General features: G+C 47.5%; 1 protein-coding gene across 1 annotated transcript in view; it reads right to left on the bottom strand.

Annotated features, from left to right (window-relative positions):
• The window catches only part of NUDT21 (nudix hydrolase 21), a 299,370-nt gene that overhangs the window by 183,553 nt on the left and 93,854 nt on the right, over positions 1 to 21,963 (bottom strand). Inside the window, exon 3 of the mRNA XM_033941291.1 lies at positions 16,100 to 16,163. Coding sequence (XP_033797182.1) covers positions 16,100 to 16,163 — 64 coding nt within the window. The remainder of the gene's footprint in view (positions 1 to 16,099; positions 16,164 to 21,963) is intronic.

Genomic DNA, 21,963 nt, shown 5'->3' with positions numbered 1-21,963 from the left:
TCTTGTCAAACAGTAATTCTCTATTGACATATCTTGCCCGCTTAAACTCGTCGTAATATTTTGTCTGGATAACCATGTTACTTCAAATTGGTAATAAGAATTTTTGCTTGATTTTTGAATTTATTCAAGGAGAAATAATTTTGTTTAAATCTTAAAAATTGAAAGAAAGGTAAATTATTTCTTAAATTGTTAGCAGTAAATATTATTGCACTTATTTTTTTGCAGCATCAATCTAAACCCCTAAAAAAGCAAAATAGATTGGCGAAATGGGTCCCTTCGGGCTATCGGCTAATGCTAAAAGATAAGTGCCGATTTCTAGTTCCAATTCTCTTATATTGACAGCTGTGAACACATGTGAAAGTAGTTTTTTCAGATCAATGAAAGATACCTTGACCTACTAGTTGCAGATTGAAGTGAACATTCACGCTAAGGGTTTTATTATAGTGGATAACACCAAAACAACATATTATATAGATATAGATGATAAAAAAGTGTGTGTGTCTGTGTGTGTATATATATGTGTGAGTGTATATATATATATACATATATACAGTGGTACCTTGGATTACGAGCATAATCCGTTCCAGGAGCATGCTCGTAATCCAAAATGCACGTTTATCAAAGCGAGTTTCCCCATAGGAAAAAATGAAACTCGGGGGAAACTCGCTTTGATGCATTCCCCCCCCGAGAACCGGCATTGCTCCCCTCGAAGGCCCCCCTTCAGGCACCCCCCTGCAACAAGGCACCCCCCTGCCTCGAAACGGGGGTCAGGGAGAGAGAGAGAGACAGAGAGGGGGATCAGGGAGAGAGAGACAGAGAGGGGGTCAGGGAGAGAGACAGACAGGGGGTCTGTCTTTCTGTCTCTCTCCCTGCCCCCTGTCTGTCTGTCTTTCTGACTCTCTCCCTGCCCCCTGTTTCTGTGTGTGTGTGTCTCTCTCTGCCCCCTATCTGTCTCTTTCTGTCTCTCTCTGCCCCCTGTCTTTCTGTCTCTCTCTCTCTGCCCCCTGTCTTTCTGTCTCTCTCTGCCCCCTCTCTGTCTCTCCCTGACCCCCTGTCTGCCTGTCTGTCTCTCTCCCTGACCCCCTGTCTCTCTGCCTTTCTGTCTCTCCCTGCCCCCTGTTTTTCTGTCCTCTCCCTGCCCCCTGTCTGTCTCTCTCCCTGACCGTCTGTCTATCTCCCTCTCCCTGACCCCCCTGTCTGTGTTTCTCTCCTTGACCCCTGTCTCCCTGACCCCCTGTCTGTCTGCCTTTCTGTCTCTCTCCCTGTCTGTCTGCCTTTCTGTCTCTCTCCCTGACCGTCTGTCTGTCTCTCCCTTACCGTCTTTCTGTCTGTCTCCCTGACTCTGTTTTTCTGTCTTTCTCCCTGACTCTGTCTGCCTCTCTTTCTGACCCCCTATCTGCCTCTCTTCCTGACCCCCTGTCTGCCTCTCTCTCTGAACCCCTGTCTGTCTCTGTCTCTCTGAACCCCTATCTCTCTCTCCCTGACCCTCCTCTCTCTCTCTCTCTCTCCCTGACCCTCCTGTCTCTCTCTCTCTCTCCCTGACCCTCCTGTCTGTCTCTCTCCCTGACCCACCTGTCTCTCTCTCCATGAACCCTTGTCTGTGTCTCTCTCCCTGACCCCCTGTCTTGTCTGTCTGTCTCTTCTTGACCCCCTGTCTGTCTGTCTCTCCCTAACCCCCTGTCTGTGTCTCCCTGACCCCCTGTATATCTCTTCCTGACCCCCCTCTCTGTCTGTCTCTCCCTGACCCCCTGTCTGTCTGTCTCTCCTTGACCCCTTGTCTGTCTGTCTCTCCCTGACCCCCTGTCTGCATCTCTTCCTGACCCCCTCTCTGTCTCTCTCCCTGACCCTCCTGTCTGTCCCTCTGTCACTCCCTGACCCTCCTGTCTGTATTTCTCTCCCTGACCCTCCTGTCTGTCTCTCTCTCTCCCTGACCCTCCTATCTGTCTCTCTCTCTCTCTCTCTCCCTGACCCTCCTGTCTGTCTCTCTCTCTCTCCCTGACCCTCCTGTCTGTCTCTCTCTCCCTGACCCACCTGTCTCTCTCTCCCTGAACCCCTGTCTGTGTCTCTCTCCCTGACCCCCTGTCTTTCTGCTTTTCTATCTCCCTGACCCCCTGTCTGTCTGCTTTTCTGTCTCTCTCCCTGCCCCCTGTCTCTGTCTGCCTTTGTTTCTCTCCCTGACCCCTTGTGTGCCTGTCTGTCTCTCTCCCTGACCCCCTGTCTGTCTGCCTTTCTGTCTCTCCCTGCCCACTGTTTTTCTGTCCTCTCCCTGACCCCTGTCTGTCTCTCTCTCTCCCTGACCCCTGTCTGTCTGCTTTTCTGTCTCCCTGAACCCCTGTCTGTCTGCTTTTCTGTCTCCCTGAACCCGTCTGCCTTTCTGTTTCTCTCCCTGACCCCCTGTCTGCCTGTCTGTCTCTCTCTGCCCCCTGTTTTTCTGTTTCTCTCCCTGACCCCCTGTCTGCCTGTCTGTCTCTCTCCCTAACCCCCTGTCTGCCTCTCTTTCTGACCCCCTATCTGCCTCTCATCCTGACCCCCTGTCTGCCTCTCTCTCTGAACCCCTGTCTGCCTCTCCCTGACCCTCCTGTCTGTCTCTCTCTCTCTCCCTGACCCTCCTGTCTGACTCTCTCTCCCTGTCTGTCGGCCTGTGTCTCTTCCTGACCCCTCTGTCTGTCGGCCTGTCTGTCTCTTCCTGACCCCCCTGTCTGTCTGCCTTTCTGTCTCTCCCTGCCCTTGTCTGTCTCTCTCTCCCTGACCGTCTGTCTGTCTGTCCCTGACCGTCTTTCTGTCTGTCTCCCTGACTCCCTGTCTATTTTTCTATCTCTCTTCCTGAACCCCTGTCTGCCTCTCTCCATGACCCCCTGTCTCTGTCTCTCTCCCTGAACCCCTGTCTGTCTCTCTCTCTCCCTGACCGTCTGTCTTTCTCTTTCTCCTTGACCCCCTCTCTGTCTATCTCCCTGACCCCGTCTCTGTCTCTCTTTCCCTGACCCCCCTGTCTGTCTGTCTCTCCCTGACCCCCTGTCTGTCTGTCTCTGTCTCTCTCTCCCTGACCCCCTGTCTCTCTCTCACTGACTCACTGTCTGCCTGTCTCTCTCTCCCTGATCCCCTGTCTGTCTTTCTGTCTCTCTCCCTGACCCCCTGTTTGTCTCTCCGTGCACCCTGTCTGTTTGTCTTTCTGTCTCTCTCCCAGCCCCCTAACTGTCTTTCTCTCCCTGCCCCTGTCTGTCATTCTCTCTCTGCCCCCTGTCTGTCTTTCTCTCCCTACCCTCTGTCTGTCATTCTCTCTCTCCCTGAACCCCTGTATGTCTTTCTCTCCCTGACCCCCGTCTGTCTCTCTCCCTGACTGTCTGTCTCTCTCCCTGATCCCCTGTGTGTCTGTCTCTCTCTCCCTGACCCCCTGTCTGTCTCTCTCTCTGAACCCCTGTCTGTCTGTCTCTCCATGACCCCCTCTCTGTCTGTCTCTCCCTGACCCCCTCTCTGTCTGTCTCTCCCTGACCCCCTCTCTGTCTGTCTCTCTCCCTGACCCCCTATTTGTCTCTCTCTCTCCCTGACCCCCTCTCTGTCTCTCTCTCCCTGACCCCCCTCTCTGTCTCTCTCCCTGACCCCCCTCTCTGTCTCTCTCCCTGACCCCCCTCTCTGTCTCTCTCCCTGACCCCCTGTCTGTCTCTCTCTCCCTGACCCCCTGTCTGTCTCTCTCTCCCTGACCCCCTGTCTGTCTCTCTCTCCCTGACCCCGTCTTGTCTGTCTGTCTCTTCTTGACCCCCTCTCTGTCAGTCTCTCCCTGATTCCCTCTCTGTCTGTCTCTCTCTCCCTGACACCCTGTCTGTCTCTCCCTGACCCCCTCTCTGTCTATGTCTCCCTGACCCCCTGTCTGTCTGTCTCTCCCTGACCCCCTGTCTATCTGTCTGTCTCTCCGACCCCCTGTCTGTCTCTCTCTCCCTGTCCTCTGTCTGTTGTCTCTCCCTGTCCTCTGTCTGTTGTCTCTCCCTGACCGTCTGTCTCTCTCCCTGAGCCCCTGTCTGTCTGTCTCTCTCCCTGAGCCCCTGTCTGTCTGTCTCTCTCCCTGAGCCCCTGTCTGTCTGTCTCTCTCCCTGAGCCCCTGTCTGTCTGTCTCTCTTTCTGACCCCCTCTCTGTCTCTCTCTCCCTGACCCCCCTCTCTGTCTCTCTCTCCCTGACCCCCCTCTCTGTCTCTCTCTCCCTGACCCCCCTCTCTGTCTCTCTCTCCCTGACCCCCCTCTCTGTCTCTCAGGAAGAGAGACAGAGGGGGTCAGAGAGAGAGAGACAGAGAGGGGGGTCAGGGAGAGAGAGACAGAGAGGGGGGTCAGGGAGAGAGAGACAGAGAGGGGGGCCAGGGAGGGACTGAGAGGGGGTCAGGGAGAGAGAGGGGGTCAGGAAGAGATAGACAGATAGGGGGTCAGGGAGAGACAGACAGAGAGGGGGTCAGGGAGAGAGAAACAGTGGGGTCAGGAGGAGAACGACAGACAGGGGGTCAGGGAGAGACAGACAGGGGGACAGGGAGAGAACGACAGACAGGGGGACAGGGAGAGAACGACAGACAGGGGTCAGGGAGAGAACGACAGACAGGGGGCAGGGAGAGAACGACAGGGGGTCAGGGAGAGAGAGACAGAGAGACAGACTGTCAGGGAGAGAGACAGACAGAGGACAGGGAGAGAGACAAAAAAACAGACAGACAGGGGGTTAGGGAGAGAGAGACAGACAGACAGGGGGTCAGGGATAGAGAGACAGACAGACAGACGGGTCAGGGAGAGAGAGAGAGACAGAAAGGCAGACAGACAGACAGGGGGCAGGGAGAGAGACAGAAAGGCAGACAGACAGACAGGGGGCAGGGAGAGAGACAGAAAGGCAGACAGACAGACAGGGGGCAGGGAGAGAGACAGAAAGGCAGACAGACAGACAGGGGGCAGGGAGAGAGACAGAAAGGCAGACAGACAGACAGGGGGCAGGGAGAGAGACAGAAAGGCAGACAGACAGACAGGGGGCAGGGAGAGAGACAGAAAGGCAGACAGACAGACAGGGGGCAGGGAGAGAGACAGAAAGGCAGACAGACAGACAGGGGGCAGGGAGAGAGACAGAAAGGCAGACAGACAGACAGGGGGCAGGGAGAGAGACAGAAAGGCAGACAGACAGACAGGGGGCAGGGAGAGAGACAGAAAGGCAGACAGACAGACAGGGGGCAGGGAGAGAGACAGAAAGGCAGACAGACAGACAGGGGGCAGGGAGAGAGACAGAAAGGCAGACAGACAGACAGGGGGCAGGGAGAGAGACAGAAAGGCAGACAGACAGACAGGGGGCAGGGAGAGAGACAGAAAGACAGACAGACAGGGGGCAGGGAGAGAGACAGAAAGGCAGACAGACAGACAGGGGGCAGGGAGAGAGACAGAAAGGCAGACAGACAGGGGGTCAGGGAGACAGGGGTCAAGGAGAAAAACACAGTCAGGGGGTCGGGGAGAGAGAGATAGACAGACGGTCAGGGAGAGAGACAGACAGGGGTCAGGGAAAGAAGACAGAAAGACAGGGAGCAGGGAGAGAGAGAGACAGACAGGGGGCAGGGAGAGAGAGAGAAAGACAGACAGGGGGCAGGGAGAGAGAAAGACAGACAGGGGGTAGGGAGAGAGAGAAAGACAGACAGACAGGGGGTAGGGAGAGAGAGAAAGACAGGCAGACAGGGGGTAGAGAGAGAGAGAGAAAGACAGGCAGACAGGGGGTAGGGAGAGAGAGAGAAAGACAGGCAGACAGGGGGTAGGGAGAGCGAGAGAAAGACAGACAGGGGGCAGGGAGAGAGAGAGAAAGACAGACAGACAGGGGGCAGAGAGATAGAGAGAGAAAGACAGACAGGGGGCAGGGAGAGAGAAAGACAGACAGGGGGCAGGGAGAGAGAAAGACAGACAGGGGGCAGGGAGAGAGAAAGACAGACAGATAGGGGGGCATAGAGAGAGAGAGACAGACAGGGGGCAGAGAGACAGACGGCAGAGAGAGAGAGTAAGACAGACAGGGGCAGAGAGAGAGAGAGAGAGAGAGAGAGAGAAAGAGACAGGGGGCAGAGAGAGAGAGAGAGAGACGGGGCAAAGAGAGAGACAGACGGCAGAGAGAGAGAGAGAGACAGAAAGACAGACAGGGGGCAGAGAGAGAGAGAGAGAGACAGACAGGGGGCAGAGAGAGAGAGACAGACAGACAGGGGGCAGAGAGAGAGAGAGAGACAGAAAGACAGACAGGGAGCAGAGAGAGAGAGAGACAGAAAGACAGACAGGGAGCAGAGAGAGAGAGAGAGAGACAGAAAGACAGACAGGGAGCAGAGAGAGACAGACAGACAGGGGGCAGAGACAGACAGACAGGGGTCAGAGAGAGACAGACAGAAAGACAGACAGACAGACAGGGGGCAGAGAGAGCGAGAGAGACAGACAGACAGACAGGGGGCAGAGAGAGAGAGACAGACAGGGGGCAGAGAGAGAGACAGACAGGGGGCAGAGAGAGAGACAGAAAGACAGGGGGCAGAGAGAGAGACAGAAAGACAGGGGGCAGAGAGAGACAGAAAGAGACAGATAGGGGGCAGAGAGAGACACACACACACAGAAACAGGGGGCAGGGAGAGAGTCAGAAAGACAGACAGACAGGGGGCAGGGAGAGAGACAGAAAGACAGACAGGGGGCAGGGAGAGAGACTAAGACAGGGGGCAGGGAGAGAGAGAGAAAGACAGACAGACAGGGGGTAGGCAGAGAGAGAGAAAGACAGGCAGACAGGGGGTAGGGAGAGAGAGAGAGAAAGACAGACAGGGGGTAGGGAGAGAGAGAGAAAGACAGACACAGGGGGCAGGGAGAGAGAGAGAAAGACAGACAGGGGGCAGGGAGAGAGACAAAGACAGACAGGGGGCAGGGAGAGAGACAAAGACAGACAGACAGGGGGCAGGGAGAGAGACAGAAAGACAGGCAGACATACAGAGAGAAAGAAAGGGGGAAGAGAGAAATACAGACATACAGAAAGAAAGAAATGCATGTCTACACATCTATTCTAGCGCCCTTTAATGTAACGGGCTAAAAATCTAGTCTTAATAATTATATATTTTCTATTTTATCTGTTTTGAAAATGTGTACTTTTTTCGGTAGATATTGGTTTGTTGTCAACAAGTCGATGAAGCTGTCTGCGTAATGCGCGGTGACGGTGTAAAGGGTGAACCGAATGCTAGGAATGATTAAGAAGGTGATCATGAACAGATCAGAGAAGTTATCATGCCACTGTACCAGGCCATGGTATGCTTTCACCTGGAATACTGCGTCCACCACTGGTCACCGTTCATGAAGGACACAGTGCTATTCGAAAGGGTCCAGAGAAGAGTGACTAAAATGGTTAAGGGGCTGGAGGAGTTGCCATACAGCGAGAGATTAGAGAAACTGGGCCTCTTCTCCCTTGAAAAGAAGAGACCGAGAGGGGACATGATAGAAACATTCAAGATACTGAAGGGAATAGACTTAGTAGATAAAGACAGGTTGTTCACCCTGTCCAAGGTACAGAGAACGAGAGGGCACTCTCTAAAGTTAAAAGGGGATAGATTCCGTACAAACGTAAGGAAGTTCTTCACCCAGAGAGTGGTAGAAACTGGAACGCTTTTTCGTAGGCTGTTATAGGGGGAAAACACCCTCCAGGGATTCAAGACAAAGTTCCTGCTGAACCGTTACGTACACAGGTAGGGCTGGTCTCAGGGAATTGGTCTTTGACCTAGCGGCCACCACAGGAATGGACTGCTGGGCACGATGGACCACTGGTCTGACCCAGCAGTGGCAATTCTTATGTCCTTATGATGCAGACTCGTGCAGCCGAAACATGAACCCTGTCGGGTCATTTATTTATTTATTTAAGCCCATCCTCCCAAAGGAGCTCTAAGCGGGTTACAAAGGTGCATTCATAAAGATAGGACAAAATTAAGTGAATGACAAATTTGGCTGACATAGCTTAGAAGAAATTGCAGCATTCATAGAAGATATTACATGACATAGCATAGTTTTAGAGCAGCATTCACTGTGCTAACAGAACATAAAGGTACTAAAGCTTTTGTGTTGTAAGAGAGTACATGATTGGTTATCGGCAGTTAAGTTCCCATGAGTAACGTCGATCATTCTTATGTTAAGTCTTTATTGATACAACAAAGACATATCCCTGATTGGTTTTCACCTCTTTTCCTTATATGACAGAGCTTAAATTTCAGAGATTCTCTTGCCTGACATGAAGACTACTAAGAACTCCTTCAGGAGGAGGTCTTTAAGGGTAGTCTTATTCAGAGGCTTAAAAGGGGCACACTTCTCCTTGGACATCGTTGCTAAAAGTGTACTGTCACTTTAAAACTTCTTAAGAAGCTTCAAGACTACCCACACTACTCACATGCGAGTGCCTTCTCACCCAACTTTGGCTCATGTTCTTCATTTTCCGCAGATCGAAGAAGTTGGTTTTGGACTCTGTCCAATCGAGTTGCCTTCCCAGCTCGTTTCTTTTTCCATTAGTCATGCCTTCGGATCTTTTTTTCCAAATAACATTTCACTCTTGGTTTGCAACCATTGTGTTTTTTGACTTTGCCGTCATAATTTTTCCTCTAATGTTGAGGCCTTCTATTAGGTTCAAAAAGTGCATGCTTTGCCAGTGACCTATCTCCATCACTGACCTGCACAACTGGTGCATTCAGTGTCTGGGGCTGGAGCACCGAGTAGACACATATCCGCTGTTCTACCTTACAAAAACACTCTAAGGCTCAACAAATCCAGCAAGAGAGCCTGTTTGGCCTGGCAACAAATCGATGCCACTGGTACCAGCGGTACTGGCATTGACGGCTCCCTCGATATTGGACTCTTCTTGTATTGGGTAAACCAGCTAAGAAGCCAACCTTTTCATATCCAGCAATGAGTCCCTCAAAGTATGCGAAGCGTCGACACCATCACCGATCTCCTTCATGGCGTGCTTCCTCATTGATGTCACTCACCCTCAACATTCTGCAGCAATGATGATACCAGCTGTTGAGCCATCGGTACTGGTGCAGTCCTTCCAAGACCAACTTAAAGAGGGTGGCCTATTTAAGCTACATGCGGCACCACTGCTTGCATCGACTCCCTTGGTACTGGATCCCAGGTCAGGATCTACACATTTTCAATGTCGATTGTTTTTTTCATCTGACTGGTACAAACATCAGACGTCTCAATGCTCTCTCAGTCATCATCATACTCCTCAGACCAGGAAGCATCCATCTCCTTCCTATAGAGGATCTCCTGGAGATGGGGACATTGATTCTGATCTATCTGTACAAAATACTGATCTTGGCATCCCATCAGATTCATCTCCTCCACTACCAAGATGCAGATCTCCTCCAGAAGGGCTATCTTTCACTCAATTTATCTGGCAGATGGGGAAAGCACTGCCTGTTAGACACTTAGCCAAGTGCAGAACTCCTTGAGACATTAGATTTTGATAAGCCTCCTAAAGAGCTTCTCAAATTGCCTCTTCACACTCTATTTAAGGAAACTATGTTTAAGAACTGGGAGACTCCTCTCACCCTTCCCATATGTGAATGGGCCGAGCGGTCACTGCCTTTCACCTCCTCACTCCCAGGCTCTTCTAGTCTTCCAGTCACTGTTCTTAAACCTCTTTTCTTCATCACATGACCTTCCTGGTCTCTCCGGCTGCCAAAGATCGTTCCAGCCATTGGTTGCCATTGGTCTCTCACTAAGGTCATCTCCAGACTTTCTGGTAGTCAGTCCCTCTGGTCACTCACTCTGGGCCCTACTAGTCACTCTGGTTGCGGGCCTCTTGGCTCCAGTCAGACCCTCAGATTCCTCCGCTGTCACCACCGGTCTCTCCATCAGCCACTATCAGTCCAAACTTCCCTGGTACACTGCTCCTTTCACAGACCCTCTAAGTCACCGGTCATTCCCCGAGGATTCCCCGGTCCTTCAGGCATTCCACTGTAGACTCTCCCTGGTCCCTCAGGCACTCACTCTCTCTGAGCACTCTCCAGGTCACTCAGATGCCCTCTCACTGGCCCTCCACTGGTCAAGTTTGAAGGCTCTCCAGTCCCTCCAAGTTCTACCAGATAGGCTCTCACTCTGCACTACTACTGGTTGACGGCCTCTCAGTGTCCCTCTCTCTGAGGACTCTCCAGGTCCCTCAGAAGTGCTCTCTCTCTGGGCTCATAAGAACAAAGAAATGCCTTCACCGGATCAGACCTAGGTCCATCTAGTCCGGCGATAGAAACATAGAAAATTACGGCAGAAAAGGGCTATAGCCCACCAAGTCTGCCCATTCCAATTATCCGCCCCCCAGAGTTTTACTCCCCTAGAGATCCCACGTGAATATCCCATTTCCTCTTAAAATCCGTCATGTTGCTGGCCTCAATCACCTGCAGTGGGAGTCTATTCCAATGATCCACCACTCTTTCGGTGAAGAAGTACTTCCTGGAGTCGCTCTGAAATTTCCCTCCCCATTTAGGTACTCCTTTATGGAGACCCGGATTTCCCGTATCCCTCAATATGATTAGCAAGAAGGTATGCATCCAACTTGCATTTGTCCAGTTTGAGGATCTCCAATTCCTCCAAGCTCTACCAGGTAAGCTAATACAGGTCAGGGTCTCTCTCTGTTTCATCGTCTCCTGTTAGCACCAGCAAGTACAGCACAGTTACTTACCGTTAACAGGTGTTATCCAGGGACAGCAGGCAGATATTCTCACATGTGGGTGACTTCATCCATGGAACCCCGGTACGGACACTTCAAAAGTGCATCACTAAGATTTTTAGAAAGTTCGAAAAGAAAACTAAAGTTCGACTTTCCACAAACTTGGTGCGATGTAAATCACCTTGGAGATTCTTGGATTCCTATGTTCCATCTTTTTCATAGACACTCCTGTCTTCTTCTTCTTCATCTCCCTTCTCTCTATTCTTCTTCTTTTATCTTTTATTCTTTTTTCACAAGCAGTTCCAGTACTCTGGATCTTTTAAAATGATTTGGTTCTTTATTGCAGACTGTAGTTGAATATATGTTACACTAAGTGTTTTGTTCTGATATCTTGTATTTGGACTGCTTCTTGTTATTTTTTCATAAAACTCAATAAAAAATATTGAACTAAAAAAAAAAAAGAAAGTTTGCAACTTGACTACATCGCGTATGCGCGAGTACCTTCTCGCCTGACGTAGGCTCGCTGTACCTCAGTTTGTTAAGCAAGCTAAGTCAACCAGGGGAGGTGGGTGGGTTGTGAGCATTTCTGTCTGCTGTCCCTGGATAACACCTATTACTATAAGTAACTGTTATTTATCCCAGGATAAGCAGGAAGCATATTCTCACATGTGGGACTCCCTAGCTTACTAGAATGGGATGGAGGGAAAGTTGGCCATTAGGAAAATAAATCTTGCAATACTGCTTGGCCAAAGTGACAATTCCATCTGGAATAAGATTTCAGACAATAGTGTGAGGTGAAAGTGTAAACTGAGGCTCAAGTAGAAGCTTTACAGATTTCATTAATGGGAGTGGAGCGAAGAAAAGCAACTGAAGCTGCCATAGCTCTGACTTTGTGGGCTGTGACATGACTCCCCAGTCGTAGCCCAGCCTGAGCATAACAGAAGGAGATACAAGAGGCCAACTATGTGGAAATTGTTCTCTTGGATACTGGATGTCTCAACTTGTTAGGATCAAAGGAGACAAAAAGTTGAGGAAATGTTCCGAGATAGAGTTTTCTGCAAATAGTAGGCCAATACTCTTTTGCAGTCCAGAGTGTGAAGAGCCGTTTCCCCAGGATGAGAATGAAGCTTAGGAAAGAATACTGGAAGTGCAATAGATTAAGGTGGAATTCAATGACGACCTTTGAAAGTAACTAAGGATGGGTGCAAAGCACCACTGTCATGATGAAACACTGTGAAAGGACATGCCAAGCCACACCTGGAAGGGATTTTGGTTTAATTTATGTTTATCATTTTTGGTCGGTTATTATGTATTTGGCATGTGTGTTCTGTGTGTGTGACCAAAGTATTCTGTTAGGATGAATTTTCTATGTAGCATTCAGTTTTCCTGATAGTGGAAGGGATATTGTGAGGGGGAATGGCTTTTGTTGATCCTTTTTCTGTATTTGTGATTTATAAAATGACAGTTGTATAGCATATTGTTCCTTTTTATACTTTAATTATATTATATAGTAGAACACCAAGAAATAAAAAAGATTAATTTCCTCCTATACTATGCGAAATATAAAGATCACACATGCCAGGGATGGTGTTAGGCCAAAGAGTGCAATTAGAGCAACTGCCTCCTGGCTAGAGAAAGCCTTAAACCTGCTGAAAGCTGAAGAGGCTGGAGAAGCTGGGGCTCTTTTCCCTGGAAAAGCAGAGACTTAGAGGGGATATGATAGAAACTTATAATATCATGAAGGGTATAGCGAAGGTAGAGAGGGACAGATTCTTCAGACTGGCGGGGGCAACAAAAACTAGAGGGCACTCAAAAAAATTGAAGGGAGATAGGTTCAGAACAAATGCTAGGAAGTTCTTCTTCACTCAGAGGATGGTGGACACCTGGAATGCGCTTCCAGAGGAGGTGGTAGAGCAGAGTACGACTTTGGGTTTCAAAAAAGGACTGGACGAGTTCCTGAAGGAAAAGGGGATCCAGGGGTACAATTAGAGGGTTACTATACAGTACAAAATGCTTTAGAGTAATAGATCACTACAGGTCATTGACCTGGGGGGCCGCCGTGGGAGCGGACTGCTGGGCATGATGGACCTATGGTCTGACTCGGCAGAGGCAATGCTTATGTGCTTATGGCATGGGCTAGAAGAGGGTTTTGGGGTCCGCTCCCTATTTCTGCCCTGGGCCCTACCCATGTCCAACACAAACACCGGCAGGATAAACATTTCAGATAATCACAAAATAGAAAATAAAATTATTTTTCTACCTTTTGTTGTCTGGTCATTATTCAAATCATGTTGGTCCCAGGCTCTAGTTTCTGTTTGTCTTCTGTTAACTCACTTGCCAGGGTCTCCTGCCCATTTGACGTTTTCTTCTTTCTCCATACTCACAATCCATCTTCCATCTCTGTTCTCCGCTTCCCTTCCCTCTCCTGGAGGTCTGGTATCTTTCCTTTTTTTGTCAGTCTCCATCCCTGCAGTCCAGCATTTCTCTAATGACCACTCCCCCTGCGTTCCTCTCCTCCATGAGATCCGATAAGGCAGTACTCTTGCGCTCATAAAGCCTCCAACAGCATGAGTAAAACTTTCCCTCTGCTACTGCTTCGTGCCTATGTGGGGCCAGGAAGCAATAGCAAAGGGAAAGCTTCCAGCTGCGGAAGGCAACGTGTTTACTTCACTCATGCTACCGGCAGCCCCAAGATTGAAAGAGCAGCTGCAGCTATAGATCCCACCATCCCCAGATCCACCATCTCTCATTTTCTCAAATACCCTTTCATCCAACATCTCTCCTTCCTTCCTCACCACCCCAGGGTCTATCATCTCTCCTTTACTCTTACCAACTGCCCTACTAATCAGTATCTCTATCCCCCCCTCCCTGCACACCACCCCTTGGATCCAACTTCTCTCCCTGTCTTTTCCCTCCCTCCATCCCATTGTCCACCATCTCTCTCCATCTCCTCTGTTTTCAGACCCATTATTTCTTCCTCTTCACTCCCCACCTCTCAGTCCATCATATGCCCCTCCCTTTGGATCCCCCTTTCCTCTGTGTACTTCTAATAGCAAATAAACCAGGAACCCCACCCAAGAGTTGCATACATCCCCCTTCTCTCCACCATCATCTGGGGTCCTCCCAGTCTCACTTTAAAAACTAATTACAGACTGTGGAGAATTACTGGTGCACTTTCCCACTGGATAAGGGTGAAATAAGATACTCAGGAGTAATCTAAGTAAATATTCCTATAGCCTCCCAGTGGAAGTGATGAGTATGGTATCTAAGATGGTATAGTATGTATTCAAGAAAGCATGGAACAGATACAAGAGATCTAAGAGAAAGAAAGGGACTATAGAGCTAAGACTTAATAGGCCATATAGTTTATATCTGCTGTCATTTTTTATGTTTATAAGTTACTACCAGTGTTCCCTCTAAGCGGGCGGGTGTTGTGAGCAAACTTTTTTCACTGTGAGCTAAAAATATCGGGCGCCAGCAAGTTATGAGCCAAATAAATATGTTGCTTTCTACCACAGAACTTCCTTACGTTTGTATGGAATCTATCCCCTTTCAACTTTAGAGAGTGCCCTCTCGTTCTCCCTGCCTTAGCTACTAAGTCTATTCCCTTCAGTACCTTGAATGTTTCTATCATGTCCCCTCTCAATCTCCTCTGCTCAAGGGAGAAGAGGCCCAGTTTCTCTAATCTTTCGCTGTACGGCAACTCCTCCAGCCCCTTAACCATTTTAGTTGCTCTTCTCTGGATCCTTTCGAGTAGTACCGTGTCCTTCTTAAAGTACCAGTGCTGGACGCAGTACTCCAGGTGAGGGCGTACCATGGCCCGGTACAGCAGCATGATAACCTTCTCTGTCTCTTCAGTCCAGCATCTGCCCCTTCCATTCACTGTCTGTCTTTCCCTGCCATCTCTCCTCCTGCCCCCCCCCACCCCCCAATTTGGTCTAGCATCCATCATCTTCCTTCTGTTCCCCTCATGGTCTGGCATCTCTATCCTTCCCTCCCCCCTGTGGTTTTTAGCATATCTCTCTTCTCATTTCCTCCACTCAGATCTGATCATTCTCTGCTCTCTCTTCCCTTTTCTTCTCTGGTCTTCCTTCTCTATTTTCTGCCTCCATCTAAATTAAATTCTTTCTTACTATTTAGTCCCGTTTCCCTCTTTTCACTGTGTCTACACACAGCTTGTCACCCCTTTCCCTCACCCCTCCATTATCTTACTATTTTCTTCCCCCTTTATTTATCTCCTCCTTCCATCCAGTATGTGTTCTTTCCCCACTTCCATTCAGCATCTGCTCTCCCCTCTCAACTGACATCCATCTGCCTTCTGCTCTCTCTCCCTTCTTCTCACTTCCATCATCTGTCCCCTTCTCTCTCTCTCTCATCTCCTCCATTCCATCATCTGCCCCTTCTCTCTCTCTCTCTCTCTCTCCCCCCCCCAACTTCCATCATCTGCCCCCCTTCCCCTCACCTTTGTGGGTCACTTTCTTTCCCCTGAGGGTGGCTCATGTCACAGGGGAAGCTTTGGCCGAGCAGAACCGCTTGATTGACAGTGGAACTTACTTGATTGATGTCGATGCTGGGGCCCGTTGCCGTTTGAAGGAAAAAAAAAAAGGTGGAAAAAAGGAACCTGTAAAGGCGAGAGGAAGGGAAACCTCCAGGACAGCTGCTTTTTGCCCTCCTTCAGCGGCCCAAGAGTTCAGACCAGCAGCGGCAGCTCTGTATGCTTTTAACTTCGGCACAGAGCTGCCCCTAATCAATAGTTTAGCGCGGTTTCATGAGGCAGCCTCGGGGCCTTTGATAGCCGGCCCGCTTCGATGATGCGATGTGGGCCGGCCTAGCAAATGCCCCGAGGCTGCCTTATGAAATCGCGCTAAACTATTGATTAGGGGCAGCTCTGTGCCGAAGTTAAAAGCATACACAGCTGCCGCTGCTGGTCTGGAGGTGCGGAGACAAGGCAGGAGGCAAACGCGGTGGAAGGCAGGAGTCCCGGCGAAGGCAGGAGTCCCGGCACAGCGACTGCAACAGGAAGTTGCAAGTCAGCTGACGCCGGCCTTTCGTTGCGGCGGGGACCGAATCCTTCGCGGACCGGCAAGATTTTGTTTGCGGACCGGCGGTTGAAGAACTGTGCTCTACACTGTGTGCGCTGTGACGAGAAACTTGTGCGCTGCGAGGTAATATTTTGTGCGCAAGCGCACGCCAGCGCAGCTTAGCGGGAACACTGGTTACTACACCAACCAAGTCTTGATATCTGCTATGTAGGACTGATTTTACTGCTTGTCTATGGAGAAAGTAATAAAATCTTTCATAAACCAGATTCTACAGTAATTTGTATTCTACTCATGATAATCCTGAAACTGGAAATTTTAGCTATCTATAAAGTAAATAGAGTAATGCTGAACAACAGTATAATTCTTTTGTTAATAAAGAACTTAAATGAGAACAAACCTCAGTCATGAGACGTTTCAGCCCTTCTACTTCATCTTCCCCAGGATTCAGTTCACCACCAGGTCTGGTTTAAGGAAAGAAAAATAAATACAAGTGAAAGGCCCTGTCAAAATATTGTTATATAAATGCACAACAAAATTTGTATTAGATACATTCAAGGAGAGGGATGTACGAGTTTGGATAGCTCTGGGGATTAAAGTAGAATTTACTCATATTGTTAAGATTCCTTTCTTTGAGGGCTGCAAAAAAAGTTTCATAGCAAGTTGAGAAACTGAACTATTTCTGAACATTAAACTTTGATAAACAAAGCAAATATACACCAGAAAGAGAAGAGTGTTCAGAAAAACAAGATAATCTCCATAGTGCTGAAGTCTTCTGGGAAGGTCCTAAACTAGTCTAGCAGAATTCAAGGAAATGAACAGATATGAATAAAATTTCACATTCTTTATTGTCTCTGCTAGACCAGTCCATACCATTGGGATGTAAAAAAAGAAATACTTTACTGAGGATGGCAAGGCCCCCTAAGCAGCTCTACCAAAGGCCATATTATCTCTGTCTAGCACATCAAGCTTATAATGCTTTATTTATTAATAACAAACATATTAATACAGCAAAGGCCAATTTGCTGCCCTATAATTTCTCTGGTGAGACAACCTAGGCTGAGGACCAGGATATCATAAGAACATAAAAATAGCCTTACTGGGTCAGACCAGTAATCCGTCCTCATGGGCCAATCCAGGTCACTAGGACCTGGCAAAAACCCCAAAGACTAACAACATTCCATACTACTGATCCAGGGCAAGCAGTATATGCTCAGGACTTGCTTGCCCCAGCAAACTTAGGCATCCTTTATGGTTAATATTACAGTTTTTATTCAGGGACTACTTAAGGATAAAAGGAGTCGTCTTTTGCAGATAATGGAGTAACTTTTGTGGAGTTTTCTGGAGTTGGCTGCCCCTATTCCACAAAGGCAGGCAAGCTGACCTCCTGATTTAAACAGAATGGGCAAACCACCTTTGGCAGGAAAGAGAAATTGTAAAAATTGACAATATCCTCTGAAAAGAAGAGAGGATCCTGCAGGACAAAGCTTGTCATTATGAAACCCACTGAGCGGAAGCAACAGCCACCAAGACTGTGCTCTTCAGGTTACGATCCCTTAAGGAAGAAACACTCAATGACTCAAATAGATGGCACAACATTGACACTGAGTATCAAGGAAAGATCTGGGGGGAAGGGTAGATGTTGACTCCCCCACACACACTTTTCAAACCTCACAATATCTGAATGTATTGCCAAATAGACCCTAAAGATCTTTTTCTTTTAACAAGCAAATTATAACCACTTGAACTTTTAAAAAGCTAAGGGCCAATATTGGCTCAAACCTCTTCTAAAGATACTCGAGAAAACAGTTACTTACCGTAACAGTTGTTATCTAGGGACAGCAGGTAGCTATTCTCACATATGGGTGATGTCATCCACAGAGCCCGGATGCGGACAGCCTCGCAAGCATACTTGCTTGTAGAAACGTAGAAGTTTCGAGTCAGCCGCACCGCGCATGCGCGAGTGCCTTCCCGCCCAGCGCAGGGCGAGTCTCCTCAGTTCAGATAGCTAGAAGAAGCAAACCAGGGAAGGTGGGTGGGTTATGAGAATAACTGCCTGCTTTCTCTGGATAACAACTGTTATGGTAACTGTGCTTTATCCCAGGACAAGCAGGCAGCCTATTCTCACATATGGGTGACCTCCAAGCTATAAACTAAATATACTTAACCTAAGTGGCCAAAAAATCACTTACTCATATAGAAAAATACCACTTAATATATCCACTGTGTAGGAGACTTAAAGGAGGGCCTCAGATTCGGAGCATACGCGTAGTCCTATCACAGACTCAACTATCAGCGTATTTCTATAGCTCCATGCTCCAGTCATAGGCCCATACCCCAATTAAATTTTTTTGAAACTTTCTAATAAATAGACCTTAAGTGTAGTAACTAAACTTTAAGACTCTTAAAGGTGAAGTTAAGATATTAACGTTCAGTCCTATTCACAGTGTATCCTTATAAACTAGGCAGCTAAATCACTTATCTCAATCTGCTTTTTCTTATTTTTTCTTTTTTAAGGCTTCCACATCAGGTTCTTTGATTAGCCTATTTAATGGCTAAGCCGACGCGGTCAGCGTTTCGTGGACACCGTTATTAGTCCACTGCGTCAGGGCCAATAGCCAGCAAACATCTATAATAAAATATAGGCATTAATACCATATCAAAATTGTTGGTTAAACACAATATATAACGGTACTTACTCAGTACTTTATCACTGCCAGGTTTTACAAACAGTAGCATAATGGCACCGGCATCCATTTTATACGTCTCCGTCTACTGTGGAATTTAAACAGCAAGCAAAGATGTTAAAGAAGAGATTTTTGCAGCGTGGTTATCCCTTAAAAACTGTAAATACAGCTTATAAAAGAGCGTTATATAACCACCGTGAACATCTGTTACTTCCAAAAAACCAAGAACCTTTGCATAATGAAGAACGAGTGATGACCTGTGTTTTAACCTACTCTAACAATTGCTACCGGACTGTACGTTCTCTTAGAAAACATTGGAATATCTTAAAAATTTCAGGAGTGTTTCAAGATTTTCATCTGCGTATAGCATATCGTAGGAAGCGTAATCTTAGGGAAATTCTCTGCCCCTCTGTCCTTTCTGTTAAAACTAACTATACGGAAAAGGTCTTTCAAGGACATAGTAGTTGTGGAGGATGTCAAATGTGTGCTATTATGCTGAGTACAGATGTATTTACTAACCCTAAAGATGAAAAAATCTACCATTTAAGACACACCTCCAACTGTAAAACGCAAGGGGTAGTCTATGGTTGCAGGGTTTTACAATGTCCCTGCAACCTACTTTACGTAGGACAAACCTCCAGAAAATTTAATGTCCATCTAACAGAACACAAGAGCAATATAAAAAACTCGAGAATAGGAGCTCCTTTAGCCCGTCATTGTTGTGAGAAAAACCATGACTTTTTCTCGCTTAAAGCTATTGTAATAGAGGTCGTTACTCAAAATAATAGAGGGGGTGATTTTAAACGATATTTAACCCAGCACGAACAACGCTGGATAAACCGTTTAAATACTGTTGATCCTGAGGGCTTAAATGGTAGTTTAGAATGGCAACATTTTTACTAACATTTTTACCAGTATTAGGGAGGCGATGCCTGGGTGATTAGCTGAAAGTGATGGCCATCTCTTTGGTAGGGAACTGTTTACTCCTCCTCCTCCCCCTCTAAGCTGATAAGTATTCTGTCACCTTAATACGTGAGCACGTGTTACCATGGTAACACGTGTTCTAGTATAACGTCGGAGACGTATAAAATGGATGCCGGTGCCATTATGCTACTGTTTGTAAAACCTGGCAGTGATAAAGTACTGAGTAAGTACCGTTATATATTGTGTTTAACCAACAATTTTGATATGGTATTAATGCCTATATTTTATTATAGATGTTTGCTGGCTATTGGCCCTGACGCAGTGGACTAATAACGGTGTCCACGAAACGCTGGCCGCGTCGGCTTAGCCATTAAATAGGCTAATCAAAGAACCTGATGTGGAAGCCTTAAAAAAGAAAAAATAAGAAAAAGCAGATTGAGATAAGTGATTTAGCTGCCTAGTTTATAAGGATACACTGTGAATAGGACTGAACGTTAATATCTTAACTTCACCTTTAAGAGTCTTAAATTTTAGTTACTACACTTAAGGTCTATTTATTAGAAAGTTTCAAAAAAATTTAATTGGGGTATGGGCCTATGACTGGAGCATGGAGCTATAGAAATACGCTGATAGTTGAGTCTGTGATAGGACTACGCGTATGCTCCGAATCTGAGGCCCTCCTTTAAGTCTCCTACACAGTGGATATATTAAGTGGTATTTTTCTATATGAGTAAGTGACCTCTAAGCTAACCAGAATGGGATGGTGGGAGCATTGGCAACTTAGGAGAATAAATTTTGTAATACTCTCTGGCCACAATGGCTATCCTGTCTGGAGAAAACATCTAGACAATAGTGAGAAGTAAAAGTATGAACCGAGGACCAGGTAGCAGCTTTGCAAATTTCCTCAATAGGTGTGGATTTGAGGAAAGCCACTGATGCTGCCATTGCTCTGACCTTGTGGGCTGTGATTTGACTTTGTAGTTGTAATCCAGCCTGGGCATAGCAGAAAGAGATACAAGCAGCCATCCAGTTGGAAATGGTACGCTTAGAGATTGGATGTCCCAACTTATTTGGATCGAAGGAGACAAAAAGTTGAGGAGCAGTTCTGTGTGGTTTGCTGCGTTCAGAAGACCAAAGCACGTTTACAGTCCAGAGTATAAAGAGTTGATTCTCCAGGATGAGAATGAGGACTTGGAAAAAACACTGGAAGTATAACAGATTGACTGAGATGAAATTCTGAAACCACTTTAGGTAAGAATTTAGGATGAGTACGGAGGACCATTTTGTCATGATGGAAAACTGTGAAAGGTAGATCAACAACTAACGCAGCTCACTGACTCTTCGAGCAGTTTTGAGGGCAATGAGAAACACTACTTTCCAAGTGAGATACTTCAGATGAGCCGTAGACATTGGTTCAAATGGAGGCTTCATCAATTGTGCAAGAACAACATTAAGATCCCAAACCACTGGAGGCGGTTTGAGAGGAGATTTGACATTGAAAAGTCCATTCATAAATCTGGAAACCACTGGATGAGCAGAGAGGGGTTTCCCTTCAATAGGCTGATGGAAAGCAGCAATTGCACTGAGGTAGACTTGAGGCCAGAGGTAGATAAGTGCAAAAGATAATCTAAAACAGAAGATAAGGAGGAATTTTGAGGTTCCTTATCATGAGAGATGCACCACGTAGAAAATGTAGTCCATTTTTGGTGGTAGCATTGTCTAGTGGTAGGCTTTCAAGAAACCTCTAAAACGTCTCTTACAAGTTGAGAAAACTGAAGAAGAGTTATGTTGAAAGGTACCAAGCTGTCAGGTGTAGAGACTGCAGGTTCGGATGAAGTTTATTGCACGGAGGCAGAGCGAACTACAAGCAATAAACGGTTGGCTCAGGAGATGGTGCGAGGAGGAGGGTTTCCTTTTTGTTTGGAACTGGACAACTTTCTTGGGAAAGAATAAGCTCTACAGGAGAGACGGACTGCACCTGAGCACGACTGGGACGAGGATGCTGGTAGGCAACGTCCAGAGCGCCATAGACTTGGCTTTAAACTGAGGAAGAGGGGAAAGCCGACAGTCAATCTGACACATCGGACAAAAGTATCAAATAAGGATACTGAGCAAGGACATTGTAAAAGAGGGCTCGGGACTGAGTAGGAATTTTTGGAAAAAGGACCTAAGGAAGCATTACAAGGGCCCAGGGCCAAGGACACTGAGCAAGGACGTTGTAAAAGAGGGCTCGAGACTGAATGGGAATTTTTTGAAAAAGGACCTAAGGAAGCAATACAAGGGCCCAGGGCCAAGGACATTGAGCAAGGACATTGTAAAAAAGGGATAGGGGCTGAGTGGGAATTTTTGGGAAAAGGACCTAAGGACGCAATGCAGATGCCCAGGGCCAAGGACCTTGAACGAGGACACTGTAAAAGAGGGCTCAGGACTGAGTAGGAATTTTTTGAAAAAGGACCTAAGGACAAATTGCAGGGGTCTAGGACACAAATAAAACTGGCAAACAGGACTAACAGAGAACAACGGAATCCAGAGGGACAACCAAAAATGAGGAAACAGGCTGAGGACGAAACAGACACACCACAGGAGGAGGATGACCGAGACGAGGCTTGGGGACTGGCAACTCACGAGGGGGTCGCCAGGAGAGCCAAACCAC

This window comes from Geotrypetes seraphini, chromosome 4, assembly GCF_902459505.1.
Source record: "Geotrypetes seraphini chromosome 4, aGeoSer1.1, whole genome shotgun sequence".
Taxonomy (NCBI): Eukaryota; Metazoa; Chordata; class Amphibia; order Gymnophiona; family Dermophiidae; genus Geotrypetes; species Geotrypetes seraphini.
This window is presented reverse-complemented; position numbering and strand designations above follow the sequence as displayed.